The sequence below is a fragment of the Galeopterus variegatus genome, unplaced genomic scaffold, assembly GCF_000696425.1.
Source record: "Galeopterus variegatus unplaced genomic scaffold, G_variegatus-3.0.2 Scaffold2119, whole genome shotgun sequence".
NCBI classification, from domain to species: domain Eukaryota; kingdom Metazoa; phylum Chordata; class Mammalia; order Dermoptera; family Cynocephalidae; genus Galeopterus; species Galeopterus variegatus.
The window spans coordinates 90,270-105,143 of record NW_007728230.1 but is presented as its reverse complement, the minus strand read 5'-3'; the positions used below and the strand labels follow the sequence as shown (position 1 = coordinate 105,143).

Sequence of the window (14,874 nt, the reverse complement as noted above, 5' to 3'; positions counted from 1 at the left end):
CACTGGATAGTGCACCGCTTGGGAAGCGCGGCGGCGCTCCCGCCTGAGGGTTCGGATCCCACATACGGACCGGTTCCCACTCACTGGCTGAGCGAGGCGCGGGAGCAACGCCGAGGGTTGCAATCCCATTGCCGGTCCCCGGTCCGGTACGGGGGCAACACTGAGGGTTGCGATCCGTTGCCGGACACGGAAAAAGTCAAAAGACAAAAAAAAAAAAAAATCAATTAAAATTACTTCTGTCCTCTGGCCACAGTCATTCTTGGGGGTACCCTTCCCTTCTTTAGTGCCACACAAGGGTGTGGCGTGGTGTGTGTGTCCTCAAGGCAGTCTCAGCCTGTGGGCTTTGGCCATGTCATGGTCACCCAGGTTGCTGCTGTGTGCTGGGCTTCAGACAGGGCCTCCGCAGAAGTGGCTGTCACTCACCTGTCCTCCTGTGCAGGTGATGTGGTCTTTGCACATCGGTGACGTCTGCTGATGGTGTCATTCCCTCTGTGCCAAGATAGGCCATGGAAGAGAAGACAAAGGCCCCATTATGGGCATTCCTGGCGAGGTCCCACCACCTTGGACACACTTGTTGATCTGCTCAAATCTCTATCCGTACTTGCAACCTTTTTCTCCCCCTAGTCCCTAAGAAGCCAATTATTTTCCTGACATCAGGCACACCCTTCTTCAAGATTCAGATCTTTGCCTCTCAGGCCACCCAGCCTAAATGCATTTGTTTATTCTTCCCTGGGGCTAGGGAAGAACAGGCTTCAGGGCTAAGCTCTCATTCTGGGATTCAATAGAAAAATATCTCTCCTTTTTATGAAGTGATTCTGTAAGAAAATAAGACAATTACTTTCCCAGTAGGTTACTCTGCTATGTAAATTGTCATGTGACACAGACACCTGGCAAGTTTACTTAACTCAAAACAGAAAGATAAAATTTCATGATTTTTTTTACTCTAATGTCAGCCTTCAGAGAAGCAGCTTCTCCTGTGTAGGATTTCCTGCTAAACAACTTTCTTCAATTCTCTGTTGAGCACACAGTAGTTTATGGCTTTACTTGTAAATCTACCTAAGATTTTTAAGAGTATTTTGGCCATCTTGAGATACCATAATTTGCAAAGAGAAATTAAATGGGCCCAACTAAGGCTTTGCAGTCCATTCTGGAGGCAGCAGTTCTCAGTGTTGGTGGTACTGGCTGAAGAAGTGATGTGGAATTCCAGTGCAGTCCTCAGTGCTGGAAAGGCATGGAGGTGTTTGAGAGCCAGGAGTCCTCAGCCATCTGGAGGAGTGATAGCTGTCTGTTGCTCCTGCTGAGATCACTTAACTGAGAAGCAGGAGATGGGGGTTAAAGGGCTGCTCATGAATTCTTGCTGTGACTGTGTCTTGATTAGTACAAATTGCTAATCATTAGCATCGTCGTTTTGCTTTTCAATCAGCAGAGCAGATGGAATCTTAATACCTGGATCTTTCATTTTCAATGAATAAAACTAATGTATCAATGTAAAGCTAGGGCTAGGGCTCACAGACCCCTCGAGTCTGTTGTACAGACTGGGTCACAAACCCTTCACATGCAGGTTTACGAGCTAGGCAATAGGAAAAGGTCCTGGGAGCCGTGGGTAAAAAAAAATAGGCTTTATTTAGAGCTAGGAGCAGCTGCCCTAGTGGCCTCCTGGAGTGTCCCAAGAAGCACCCCGTATCAGAGCTCTTAGTCCTTTATACTTAAGTTCATAACCCAGGACACCTGGGTGCACATGCGCAATTACATTAGACAATAATCAAGGAACACCAGGGTGCACGTGCATATTTGCATCAAATGCTCAGCAAGATTCTGAACATCTGAGGGGCCCTGACCATTTTCCTATATTTGCCCAACAATCAGGAATGCTGATGGGCAGGGAGGTGAGAGCTAACTAACCCTGGTCTGTAAATGAACATTCTAGTTGATCCTTCTTAACACAAAAGGTAAGTGGGTTTTTTTAGTCAAAGTAAGAGAGGAAGATGTCTATAATCTGACAAATCCTGCTGATTTAGTATTTAAGATTTTTTTTCTTAAAGATGATGTTGTGTGTTATCCAGAGACTAGGATGCAGAATGACTTTCTATCTAGAAGTTCACAGAATCTTGAGTGACCATTTTATCCATCTCTGTTGCCAGTAAGATTCTGTTAACTCTGAGTCTCATTGTCTGTTATGGTTTATATGACCCCCCTTTCCCCATGGGCTATCAAGAATGCTTAGTTGTACAAGCCTCCCTCAGTCACCCGTCCCAGGGGACAGTCAGCCTGCCTCAACATCAGGAACTGACTCCCTCTCTTCTGAAGGCCACTGTTCTGGTCTCACTGTGTTTCCCCTGCAAGGAAAAGGAAAACAAATGGTCGGGTACCCTCAGCTGTTCAGAATCTTGCCAAGCATGACTTAGTGTGTCTGTTGTAAATATCTCAACTGTGCACGTGTGCTCAGGTATTCCTTGATTACCTGACTCGCACCCAGGTGTTCCCTGGTTATCTGACTTAAATATAAAGGACAAATGGCTCAGGTCTACAGAGCCCATGGGATGGCCCCGGGAGGCCACTGGGGCTGCTGTGGGCTGCTGGAGCTGCTGCTGCGGAGGCTGGGTGGCTGGCTGGGGGCTGAGCTTGTTGCGTCCAAATAAAGCATGTCAACTTAAGACTGCATTAGTCTGTTTTCTGTTGTTTATTACAGAATACCTGAAAAGAACTGTATTTCTCACTGTTTGGAGGCTGAGTAGTCCAAAGTCCAGGGAGTACACCTGCTGGGGGCCTGCTTCTACAGCAAGGCAGGGCGAGAGTGGGCTGAGCAAGAGCAAGCCAGGGAACTGCATTTGCTGTCCTTACAAAGCCAGCAGAACCATGCCCATGACAACCCATCTGCTGGGAAAATATAGGAAAATGGCCAGGGCCCCTCAGATGTTCAGAATCTTGCTGAGCATTTGATGTAAATACGCACGTGCGCTCAGGTGTTCCTTCGTTGTCATCTAGTGTAATTGCATATATGCACCCAGGTGTCCTGGGTTATGGACTTAAGCATAAAGGATGAGTGGCTCTGATCCACGAGGCCCTGCCACCCCCAGGATGCCCCCGGGAGGGAGGGGGTCATGGGGAGGCCACTACTGCTGCTGGAGGCTGCTGCCGCTGCCGCTGAGGAAGCTGAGGACTGAGCTCATGTCGTGGGCCAACAGCTCCCGGGATCTTTCCCAAATTACCTAGCATGTACCTGTGTGTGAGGGGTCTGAGGACCCAGTGTGGCATGTGAGGGGTCTGGTGACCCAGTTTGTACAATGGGTTTGAAGAGTCTGAGCACTAGCTCTGGCAATATGAATGGAAACTTAGTAAACTTAGTATAACTAAAATAATAGCTGAAATAATGAAACAATTTGGCTTTAATTATGATTTGCCTTACTTTACAGAATCACTCCACGAATGGATCAGTCCTCACAATCCAATCACCTCTCAAAGCCCCATCTTTCCAATACCATAGTAGAATTTCCCACCGTTTTAACACTGTTAACAGTGGGGATCAAGTTTCCAATACATCAACTTTTGGAGGACACGTTTGACCCATGGCAAAGGCCAATGTTATTTTTGGGGATATATGCTTAAGGTAACTCAAAGTGAAGTTAAACAGAAAACCAGCAGATCCCTTCTTGCGAGGACCAGTGGCTGAGGGTAGAGCAGAGCAGGTGTGGGAGCACACGCTCCACTCAGAGAATGGTTCAGCACCAACTTCCCTGAGCTAATCCTAAGTTTCAGCTTCCTTCCAGCCCCAGGCCAAGGGCTGCCTCTCTCTCTTCCTCGAAACTTAGCCTGCACTTGCTCTCTGCTGCGCTGCTGGATATGACCACTTTTCTCATCTTTGAATCATCTATAAATATTCATAGACATAAGAAACAATGCAGGAGGCTGGCATTCTAGTTGCACAGTGATGCTGCCAGATAAGTAAACCATTCCCCACCCCTGAGCATGGGTCATGGATCAGGTGAAGCAGGAATGCTGTCAGAAAAGAACCAAAGCCAGTGTCAGGTCCCAAGCATCCACTCGCCATCCTCCCGCTCCTCTTCCAGCACTGCTGGGGACCTGGGGATGTCTCCAGCACAGGGCTGAAGGGGCAGCACCTGCAGGGTGGGCGCTGGCTGCAGTGAAGCAACCAGTTCTTGCCAGGGAAGCCCAGTCTACCCCCTGGGCTCTGCCTGTTCAACGTGGTGTCTGCCGTGCACGAGGAAGGCCGCCAGCATTTCCCGTGGCGCCCAATTCACAGTCATTGATTCTTGTCCAAGCAGTGAGCAAAGAACATCGGAAGAGAATGTCGTAACTCTCAGCGTCTCGGAAATCTTAACCACAGTCTTAGTTTCTCTGTATATTATTATTTTTTACTGTGCCCTTAGGTAGAAAGAAATACCTAACATGTAAGTTATTAAGTAGTAGGTCCAAACTACTTAAGTATTTAAGTCCTACTAACTTAGGAGCCATTTGAAACAGTAATACACACAAACTGAAAGAAAACTTAATATTTTTATTTCATTTTTAAATAAGCACAGCGATGAATGTGTTTGCCTGCTGGGCACTGCACCACTCCCCACACTGGGGTCAGGTGTGCTGCACTTCATTCCTGCTCCTCACCGACTGGTGACTGGAGGCACGCGGCAGTGGCTGAAAATCCAGCTTCACAGCAACGTGAAATCATTGAAGGGAATGTTGCATCTGATGCTGAAACTGTGAACTACCTTGAGCAGATGTCGCTGTGTCTTCCTCAGAGGTTTGAGATACCTTACAGATTCCCTATGAGTTCATTGCATGAACTGGAGCCATCACAAACGATCGTGACCCTGAACCAGGACGGAGTGAAGCCCCTTAACTGAACAGGGTTTGGAGACCGAGTGCCATGAATGCATCGCACCCACAGGCAGCAGCTGTTTTAATGACCACTGGGGACACAGAGGAAGCTGTCACTGGTGCCAGTATCGATCGTTGCATCATACCAGCAGAATGTCCTAAAGTAAAACGTGATTCCTTCTCTTTGATAAATTACGTCACAAGGACTAAGCAGCTCCCCTCATTCAACAAGAGTTTATTTAACACATACTATGTGCCAGTCCTGGCTCTGGGTACCTGGGATACGTCAGTGAACAAAACAGGAAAAACCCTCGCCCTCCTGGAACTCACGTTTGGCCTCCTGTTTTCAAAGCACTGGAGAATGTGGTGTATCACAGCCCTTGGATGCTTTTGTCAAACAACACAAGAAAGTTATGAAAGGACTTTCATCCTCTCTAAAGTTCTATTAGTGGCTCACTTACAAAGATTAAGATTCTGCAGAAAACAGGCATGCTTAAGGTATTTAGAACCTAACGAGTGACTGAAACTAGAGGGAATGATTCTGCACTAGCGGGAGCCAGTGATCTGTGGATGTCGTCTTAATGAGGACCGACAATCGGGCTGTGCTATGGGCAGGACCCGCTGGCTGATGTACTCGGAATATGATGGTTCTGTTCAGTCATCCTCATCTTTGTTCTCAGAAAATGTGGAATGGCACAGGTTTTGAAATAATCAGATGTAGTGCCCTTTAATTTCTTCCATGGCATAAAAGAAATAACGAGGATTTTTTTTAATCTCATGGCCTTGGGTAGCAGAATTCACTTCCAAACATACCACATGAGAAGGAAGAGAGGTACTTCATTTGGTCTAAATAATTAAAGCCATTTTTGAATCTGTGATAATCTGGATCTTTTGGAGAAATAGGGGAAGCTGGCACTTTCACACTGTATTCTGACGGACCCAGCTTTCATCCAGCCTGTTTTCCCCAAAATCAACAATAAATTAATAAATAGACCACTGCAAATATCTTCTGAGATTTAACTTAAGACCTGGTTGTGGCACAATAAGTCCCTTAAGTAGCACTTCCTTGACATTGCACTAAAACATGTTAGCATGAAATGTAGCCTATGTATAGACTGTAAAATAAAAATGCTTTCCCTCTGCATCAGGAGTGTATACTCAAGAGTATGAAACAAAATAATCCACACTTAGAAACAACCACTGCTAAGGTTTTGATTTATGACCTTCTGGTCTTTATATATGGTTTGCGTGTGTGTGCATGCGCATACATAATTTAATAATAAATCTGGTTTATACCCTGCAGATAAGCCACATGTTTTGTTTGCATTCTATCCTAAACATTTCCACAGGTCACAGAACACTTTTCTAAAACTTTTTTTTTTATTGTTGCATGTTTTTTTTTTCCTTTTTGTCTTTTTTCGTGACCGGCAACGGATCGCAACCCTCGGTGTTGCTCCCGCACCTCGCTCAGCCAGTGAGCGGCCGGTCTGTATGTGGGATCCGAACCCTCGGCGGGAGCGCCGCTGCGCTTCCCAAGCGGCGCACTGTAGCAGTGTGCCACTGGGCTGGCCCTATTGTTGCATGTTTTTAAAAGAGTATAGATGCCCACAATTTATTTAATCCATCACCTATTATGAGTATCTAACTCATTTTTTAACCTGATAATAAAACTAATCAAGATTTGAATTTTAGCTTTCATGAGATATTTATTAGAACAGGAAAATTCCCCAAGATTTAGGGTAGGAAGAGAGAAAAAGATGGTTTATTATAGGGTCTGGAAATCAGAATTTTTTTTTTTTTGAAAATGCACATTTCTAAATAATTCCCACTGAGACCAGATGTTGAAGTCTAGGAAATGTACTTTGACTCCATAGTGAATCTGTTTGTTTATTTGGCCTGTTGCTCCCCCAGGCATCACTGGAAGCTGATTGACATTGAACTATGGTGCTGGTCTAGAGTTAGAGATCTGGTCTTTGCCATTTCCTCTGCTGCGTATTCACCAGGAGTGCACGAGTCCATTCATCGCCAGTGCTTCGAGCTGTCCCACTGGGCAAACAGGATTTCTGGCCAACTTAAAAAAGAAAATTCATAGGACAGACATAACAGAGTAAACCACACAATAGAACTGGTATTACGGATAAGAATGTGTTAGGTGAGAAAACCACATACTTTAAAATGAGTAAATTCCTGGCTTTTTTCTCTATGTCAAAAGCCCTTAAATCCCTTGTGAGAGCAAACTAATTTTTGTTATCTTAAAGCTTAGAAAGCATTAGGAATGAGTGAAAGGGGGAGAGAGAAGAGAGGAAAAGGAGGAAGAGAGAAAATGAAGAGCCAGAGAAAGAGAGAGGAAGAAAGGGAGATTGAGAGAAAGAGATTATGAGAGATGGATGCAGGAGAGATGGCGAGAGAGCACACGTCCTGTGTCCGTGGTCTGGCAGGCAGACGGGCAGGTGGGCGTCCAGGTGCTGGCTGTGCTATCCTCTCACTTAGCTCAGGACACCCACTCGGTGAGCTGATAAATAAAGCCTTGAGATCTATCAGTGGGCCCTGTCTGCACGGTCTTTCAGCCACCTGCTCTAGTCTCTTCAACAATTATTCCCAAACTTTTCTCTAATTACTATTTCTCCAGTGTGATGTTAAATCAGGTCTGTCCCCAGAATCTAGGGTGACCAACTCATTCTGGTTTTCCCAGGACTTCCGCATTTTAGCCCTGAAAGCCTCATGTCCTGGGAACCTTCTCAGTCCCAGGCCATCTGGGAGGGTCGGTGCCACATCAGAAGGTGGAGTGAGGGTTTGGATGCCTTGGTAAAGCAATCAGAGTAAGTGGCTTCTTGCTTGAAAGTGAAGTTTCCAGAAAGATGTGCATAATTTTCACTCTCTGCAACATCCCAGAAAATGGACAGAAGTTTGAGAGAATCTGACTTTCAGTATATTTACTTGAAGCCAAGAGGAGGAGGGAGCCTGGGGCATGTGTGTGCATCCTGACATGTTGTCGTCCACCACCCAGCCATCATTCCACCAGCATCTTGTCACTCGTGTGCTCGCATCTGAATTGACCTGTACAGAACCCAGCTACCCAAGCCCTAAATGACACAACTCAGAAGAAACAAGAAAATGCTTGTTTATTATCTTAGCTTACTCACTTACGATGTGAAGATTATTCATTTATTTATTCAACAGGAGGCATGGACTATACACTAGGTGTCTGTCGCCGTGCAAAGTGCTGGTACCACAGACAGTCTGGTTGTACACAGTGTTACGTTACAGAGTGAGGAAGTTCCTATAGGGACACACACGGTGCTCTTAAATCAACTGTGGCGATTACGCCAAGAAGACACAATCATAGGGTGGAGGTACATGGTATTTGAGACTATTACTCAAGACAACTTACCCAACAAACCACAAATAGCTGTTGAGGACCTGTTTCTTGACAAACTTTGTACAAGGCACTAAAAGGATATTGCAGTTTATTCCAGGATCAGGTGATTGTTAGAAATCCAGTTTTTAGGGCTGACTTGTTCCAACTGTCTCAAGCTTTAGAGCAACTTGAGTTTAATTAAGTTGTTATGAATTGGCTATAGATACATATCTTTTGTTCAAAACATTTGGGGGTGAATGTGTTTTTAAAATCAGAAATTTGAGGATTTTGGATATGTAAAGAGGCACATATCCCATGTAGTATGTTTATATGGACCTTGGACAGCACCCTGTAATCAAAGATATTAATAATTGTATGTATACTTACACTAAGTGGTAGCTTTATAGACTATAAATAGCCTCATGTGACTTCAGGTCAGGTCTTGGTAATAAATGAATCATGAAGAAATTTGAGTTTCAGGGTTTTTTGGATGTTTTTAAATTAAAATAAGGGCTCATGAACATGTTCTAGAGAAGACAGCAAACACAAAAGTATCTAATACTTTTTTTATGGTCTGATCCCTCCCCCCACAAATGCACATTCGCACAGCTGATCACAAGGTGGTGTTTGAGGAATGCCAAGTGAATCGTGCCGTCAGCGAATGCTTTGTAAGAGTAGAGGAGGGAGAATCCCTTCCTGTTGAGGTCGCCAGGGCCTCGCAGAGCAGCTGGAGTTGAGGAGGGTCCTGAGGGACAGGTGTGGGGGTCTGTGAGGAGGGCTGGTGGCCTGCACCACACCGTGCTGGTCATGGTATCATGAACGGAGACAGTACCACAGCTCAATGTGTATTTGTGTGTCTCTTTGGAGAAAAGGAACCAGGATTGATACTTAGCTTTATCAATATTAATTTATAATATTATCTACTACTTTGGAGGACCTTTTATGTTTTAGTAAAATGGGGAATTGATTGGGGTTTAAAGAAAAAGCGAGTAATTGTTATTTCTCTCCGTCTCATGGATAGAGATGTAGCATTTTGTCTATTAGCTACAGAAAGACTGGCTCCATTGCTGTTGGATGTAATATGACTTTCTGTTATGTGAAGATCTAAGAAAGCTTTGTTTTCAAAAAAAAATCTGGTAATATTTAGATCAATGGTTCTGAACATTAGCTGTACTTTGGAAATATGGATCGGGGTGTGAGAGGAAGGAGGTTTTACAAACATCCTGATGCTTGGTTCACCCCCAGAATCTCTCGGTTCAGACCTCAGAATTGGTCTGGGGAACTGCATGGTCATGGAGCTTTTCAAAGCCAAGTGAGTCTAATGTTGAAAACCACTGGTTTTGATTAATTAACTCTTGGTTTTAAATTGTACAAAGGTTAGGTGAAGTCAATATTTAGTTAAATACTTTTTGCAATTAGAATGAAAACAAAGTATGAAATTAAAATAAAAATTAATTACATATCAACAAAAGTGTTTTGTTGAAAGCATGTTTTTCATCCAAAATATAACCTTTACCTCAGTTTGTATTTATTTTCTTAGAAAATACAGTTTTGCCAAAGAATGTGAGTGTTGTAGTTCATGTACACACACCACAAATTTATCTTTCCAACCTGGAATCTGTTCTCCTCTCATGTAATTTCCATATTTGGCCTGAGTCAGAGCTGTAAAGAGAGAGCTTCTACAATTTCTTTCATCCCACCCTGTGGGTTAGCTGCAAGGAATGTTAGTTTTTTTGTTTTTTGTTTTTGACTGCTGGCTGGTAAGAGGAAGGAATGTTCATTTTTTTTTTCCTTTTTGTCTTTTTTACTGACCGGCAACGGGATCGCAACCCTCGGTGTCACTCCCGTACCGGGGACCGGCAACGGGATCGCAACCCTCGGTGTCGTGCCCGTACTGGGGACCGGCAACAGGATCGCAACCCTCGGTGTTGCGCCCGCACCGCGCTCAGCCAGTGAGCGGGAACCGGTCTCCACATGGGATCCAAATCCTCGGCGGGAGCGCCACCGCACTCCCAAGCTGCGCAATCTCCAGTGCGCCACCGGGCCGGCCCAGGAATGTTCATTTTAAAAGGAATGGTGGCTCTAAAATTTTAATCTTGTAAAAACGAGGGACATCAGAGATTTGGTGAAGGCCTCACAGCTCAGCCCTGGTGTGGCCCAACCCAACCTAGATTTCTGACTTTGATTCAACACTGTTTCACTCTGCTGTCTTTGTTTGCCTTTATAGGCACTAAGGGAATAGAAACTGGGTTGAGATTAGTGAAGACAGCTGGAAACAGAAGCAAAAGAAAAATTAAACTTTCAGACTACACACAAGATAGAACTGTTCAGGAGGAGCAGCTGTTATACGGGCGTAGCATCAAACTACTCTCCTTTATGCGGGAGATTATCTTATTTGAGGATTATGCTATTGGGCAGTTCTCCTGCCAGAATGTGGTGTAGAAGGGATCAGTCGATAAAATCGACTCTGAAATGTTTTTTAGGGCCCGGTTTAGAGAAACATAAATTAGGCTTCAAGTTAACATTCCTTCAGATTGTAAATATTTGATATGTTTTCCATTGCCATTAAAAACAATAGCAGCTTATAAATCCTCAGAAATTGATAAGGATGCAGGAAACTTTGGAAGCAAGATCCAATTTTCTTGAGAAAAGCAGATAGAGTTCCTTTCACATACAGATCAACTGTTTATTTGTAGCTTTGATTAGCATTAACAAGCCATGGCAGCATGGTACCAGGTGGCTGCTGGGATGGTACAGCCCACATCTGAGCTTTATTTCTACATAGTGATATGTGACTGAATCTCACAATGAGGCTTTTAAGAGACACATTGTATATTTGAGTCCCTGTAGAAATAACACCAGTAGGTTTGATCTAAGCTCGGTAAAACTTCCTGAGCTGATGAAATCTCTGGAGAGAGGGGAAGAAGTCCTCTTCGAGACATTTTTCAGGATACAGACATTTTAAAAAATTAAAATGTCATTTAGCAAGTACTTATTTCTATATTAGTTATTTAATCTATAAAATAAAAGTTCACATAAAAGTTATTTGGAAGCTTGGGGAGTTGATTCATTGGTTCCTTAACTTGTTTTTCAGGTCTCAGACCTTAGCTTTTCCTTAGAATGACGACCCTCATTGTTACGATGCGGCTGCATTCCACTTCATAGAAACCACACACGCACGAGGTGCTGCTGTATTGCGTTGTGCCTAATGGCCACGCGAGACTGTAAACAGTGCTCTCTTCTCCAAAGTGATTGGATTAGAATATTTTTCACAAAATGCTGAATAGAATACAAAGATGACGGGTCTAGAAAAAAATCCCTTTGTTTATTAAGAAGTATGAAAGGGGTCCTTGGGGGTGGGGAAGGAACGTTGACTTTGGAAATTAAGGATTTGGTCCAGAGTTCCATCCTTTTCATAACTTAACCAGAGGTCTCTCCTTCAGTGGGTCACTTGGCATCACTGAAGTCTGTCATACAACAAATGGGACAGAGAGTCAAGCCATAGTCAAAGCAACTTGTATGTTGTAATGCACGCAAAAGTTATCTTCACTTCCTGTCAGTAGATCCTTTGAGTTAGATGATTCTTGGGACAGAGAGTCAAGCCATAGTCAAAGCAACTTGTATGTTGTAATGCACGCAAAAGTTATTTTCACTTCCTGTCAGTAGATCCTTTGAGTTAGATGGTTCTTTTTTTTTTTTGGATCAAAAATAACTGTAAGCTCACAATGGAATGTGTTAAATTAATAAATGGGACTGTGCAATCTCTAAATAGTGATATATGCCTTTTCAGTTTAGATAAGCAACATCTGTTCTATAGTGGTGGCTTTCTTTTTTTTTTTCTCAGTCTTTTAAAAAAAATGTACTTTCGGCATCAATTTTAGCAGGCATAGGTTAAAAATAACCTATCACAATAAACAGAAGTAACTGACAATAAAATTTGCATGATTTCCTCAATTGGTACAATCCACATCACTGAAAGATCTGTTTCTATCACTTACGCAAATACTTTATTTATTAGTTATTTCCATTTATATCACACAAATGTCCAATTCATTCATTCAGAATCTTTCAAATCATGATTGTTCAATGTTTACTTCAAGTATTGGCTTCATTTAGACTAACAGATCACTCCCTTACCTCCAAGAGTTTGTTTTTAAAAACCTTGTTTTTCCCCTAAAGGATGGTCTCATGAGGTATCAGATTTTGGCATAACAATATACAAATTTTGATGTCAATAAATTAGAAATTTTCAACTCAAAATGAAGGCTGGCAAAGATAATTTTCCTGCTGAAAATAGTCTTTGGATTTTTGAGCTCTAGAATGAACGTGACACTCTTTAATATTAGGTGTTGAGGAAGAGGGTCCTGAGCACAACAGACTGACATGGACTGTGCTTCTCTGGTTTTCTTTTGCAGCCACACCCCTGAGCTCACTTAAGCCCCCTCGAGTGGATGCTGCTCCAGTGGTCGCATCTCCCTATCAGAGAAGGGATTCAGACAGGTACTGTGGGCTCTGTGCAGCCTGGTTTAATAATCCTCTGATGGCCCAGCAACATTATGATGGCAAGAAACACAAAAAGAATGCAGCCAGAGTTGCTCTGTTAGAACAACTTGGGACTACACTGGATATGGGGGAACTGAGAGGTAAGAGCCACTCTTCTGATTCCTGCTGCAAAACTGGGCTTTCAGAGAAAGGATTGTGTTTTCACAAATTGGGATGATTCTTCTTATCGCTTTGATTATTAGAGAAAAAGCAAGGCTTACATGAAAGAAAGGGAATCAAAGAACATGAGCAGAAAACTAGCTTTAGCTTAATTTTTGTAATCTCTTTTGTTTCAAAGTGTTTGTTTCCATATATTATTGACATTTTTAGATCAAAGGCACCAGTCTATGAATCAGAATTTGCTTCCTTCTGCTTTACCTTTCGACACCTTCTCCAGTGAATGCTTTTGTGGGTGAGCATTGAGAGAAGATGCTAAGAAGTTGCACAGTGCTATCTTATTTTAATCTCTTGTGACCTCGCAAATTCAGCCCAAACAAAGCAACACTTTGACTCTAGTTAATGGCTCAAAGTGAGCCCAAGCCCCTTTATAAGAAATAGCTATGAAACTGAGGTAAGGTGGTGCTGTGTGGTTTCTCCCCACCTTGCCCCGATGGGCTTCTCTCAAATGCTGAAAACCGTTGTGTCGTTTGACGTTCGTACGAGGTTTCACAGAAGCTGCTGAGCAGACTTGAAAACCGTGGGGTGAGGATCAGTCCTGTGGATTCCGTAGGAAGAAGTTGTAGACTGATCTGTGGGACTTAGTAGAATATTTCATCATCAACAACCATTCAAGCATTTTTTGATCACCTAAACATTTTTGATTAGCTGACAGTGTAGAAGCAGAACAAAACTGCATACTGTATTTTTCTGAGAAAATACATTTTCTCCAAAAAATAATTATGCAAACGGTACTATACTTCAGATTTGGTATGAGTTAGGATGCTTTCATGGGCTGGCCAGGGAATCATCATTCATACCAGCTGTGAGCTATAAATCACAAAAGTTACAAATCAATTTTGAGAATGCATCCTGGGTTTAAACTGGGTTTTGCACGTAGAACCTACAATTATTATCGTAACCTGGCTGTGAACCTCTAAGAGGGATAATTATAACAGAAATGACCTGGTAGCATTCTAGATCAAATAAGTGGGACAAAAGATCATGCTAGGTGAGCTGAGAGGAGTGAAAAGTCACTTCTAAATGTGTTGATTAGAGAAGTCTTCACTAAGGAAAAGAAGTTGAGCTGGAACTGGAAGTGCACAGCGTTTAGCAGGTGAGCAAGACTTCCATGTTATCAGAATCATATATGCCTGGGCAAAGAAGCACGAAACATAAGCTGTAGACAGCTAATAAGTATGTCACCATGGAAGATTCCCATACTAGTATAGATTTAAGATTGGGGTTCCATGACTGTCTAGAAAGCTTGATTAGAGACTGATTTTTTCCAAGATGCGTGATTAAAAACAAAAAGTGAGAGCAAACACACTTTTTTTGTGTGTGTGTTTTCTAGCTATAGAAAAACAGCAGGGGGCTTAATAATTCAGTAGGTCGGGTCGTCCTCTCATTGCAGAAGCTATCGAGTCATGGGTACTGCTGCTTTTTGCTGGGGGATTTCTTATATTCTCAGTCTATGTCTTGTTAAAAAAAATAGAGGAAGAGTCACTGCATAGCTGAAGGCCTATCCGCACCCCTGCTGTTCCTAGCAGATAAAAAGTTGGTTCGGTTACTCCTTCACGGAGGGGGGCACTGAAGGAGATAAAGAGGGCCTTATTTATGTTTTGTGCCAGATATCGCGATTTGAAGAATTATTTCTAGAGCACATTCTTCTTGTCTATTTTGAAGTAACAATGCTGCATCTTTTATGTACAGCTACATCTTAATGACTTGGGTGTCTGAATTCTGTAACATGTGAGCAGCTTGTCTTTTATGCAGAAGACAAAAGGCTGCTTTTTGACTTGATATCTCCATGTGACTGTGACTCAGTAGCACATGGAATGTGATTAGCACTGATCACAATGTCCTTGAAACCAACCTTCTCACCCGCGCCAGGTGACATCCTGATGAGTATTTACTCAGGCATTAAATATTGCAAAGGCTTGAGGAATACAGCAACTATGGTAAACCAGCACTTTTCAAAA

General features: G+C 43.0%; 1 protein-coding gene across 1 annotated transcript in view; it reads left to right on the top strand.

Moving 5' to 3' along the window:
- ZMAT4 (zinc finger, matrin-type 4) overlaps window positions 1–14,874 on the top strand; it is a 228,647-nt gene that overhangs the window by 166,049 nt on the left and 47,724 nt on the right. The window contains exon 4 of the mRNA XM_008580522.1: window positions 12,610–12,837. Coding sequence (XP_008578744.1) covers window positions 12,610–12,837 — 228 coding nt within the window. The remainder of the gene's footprint in view (window positions 1–12,609; window positions 12,838–14,874) is intronic.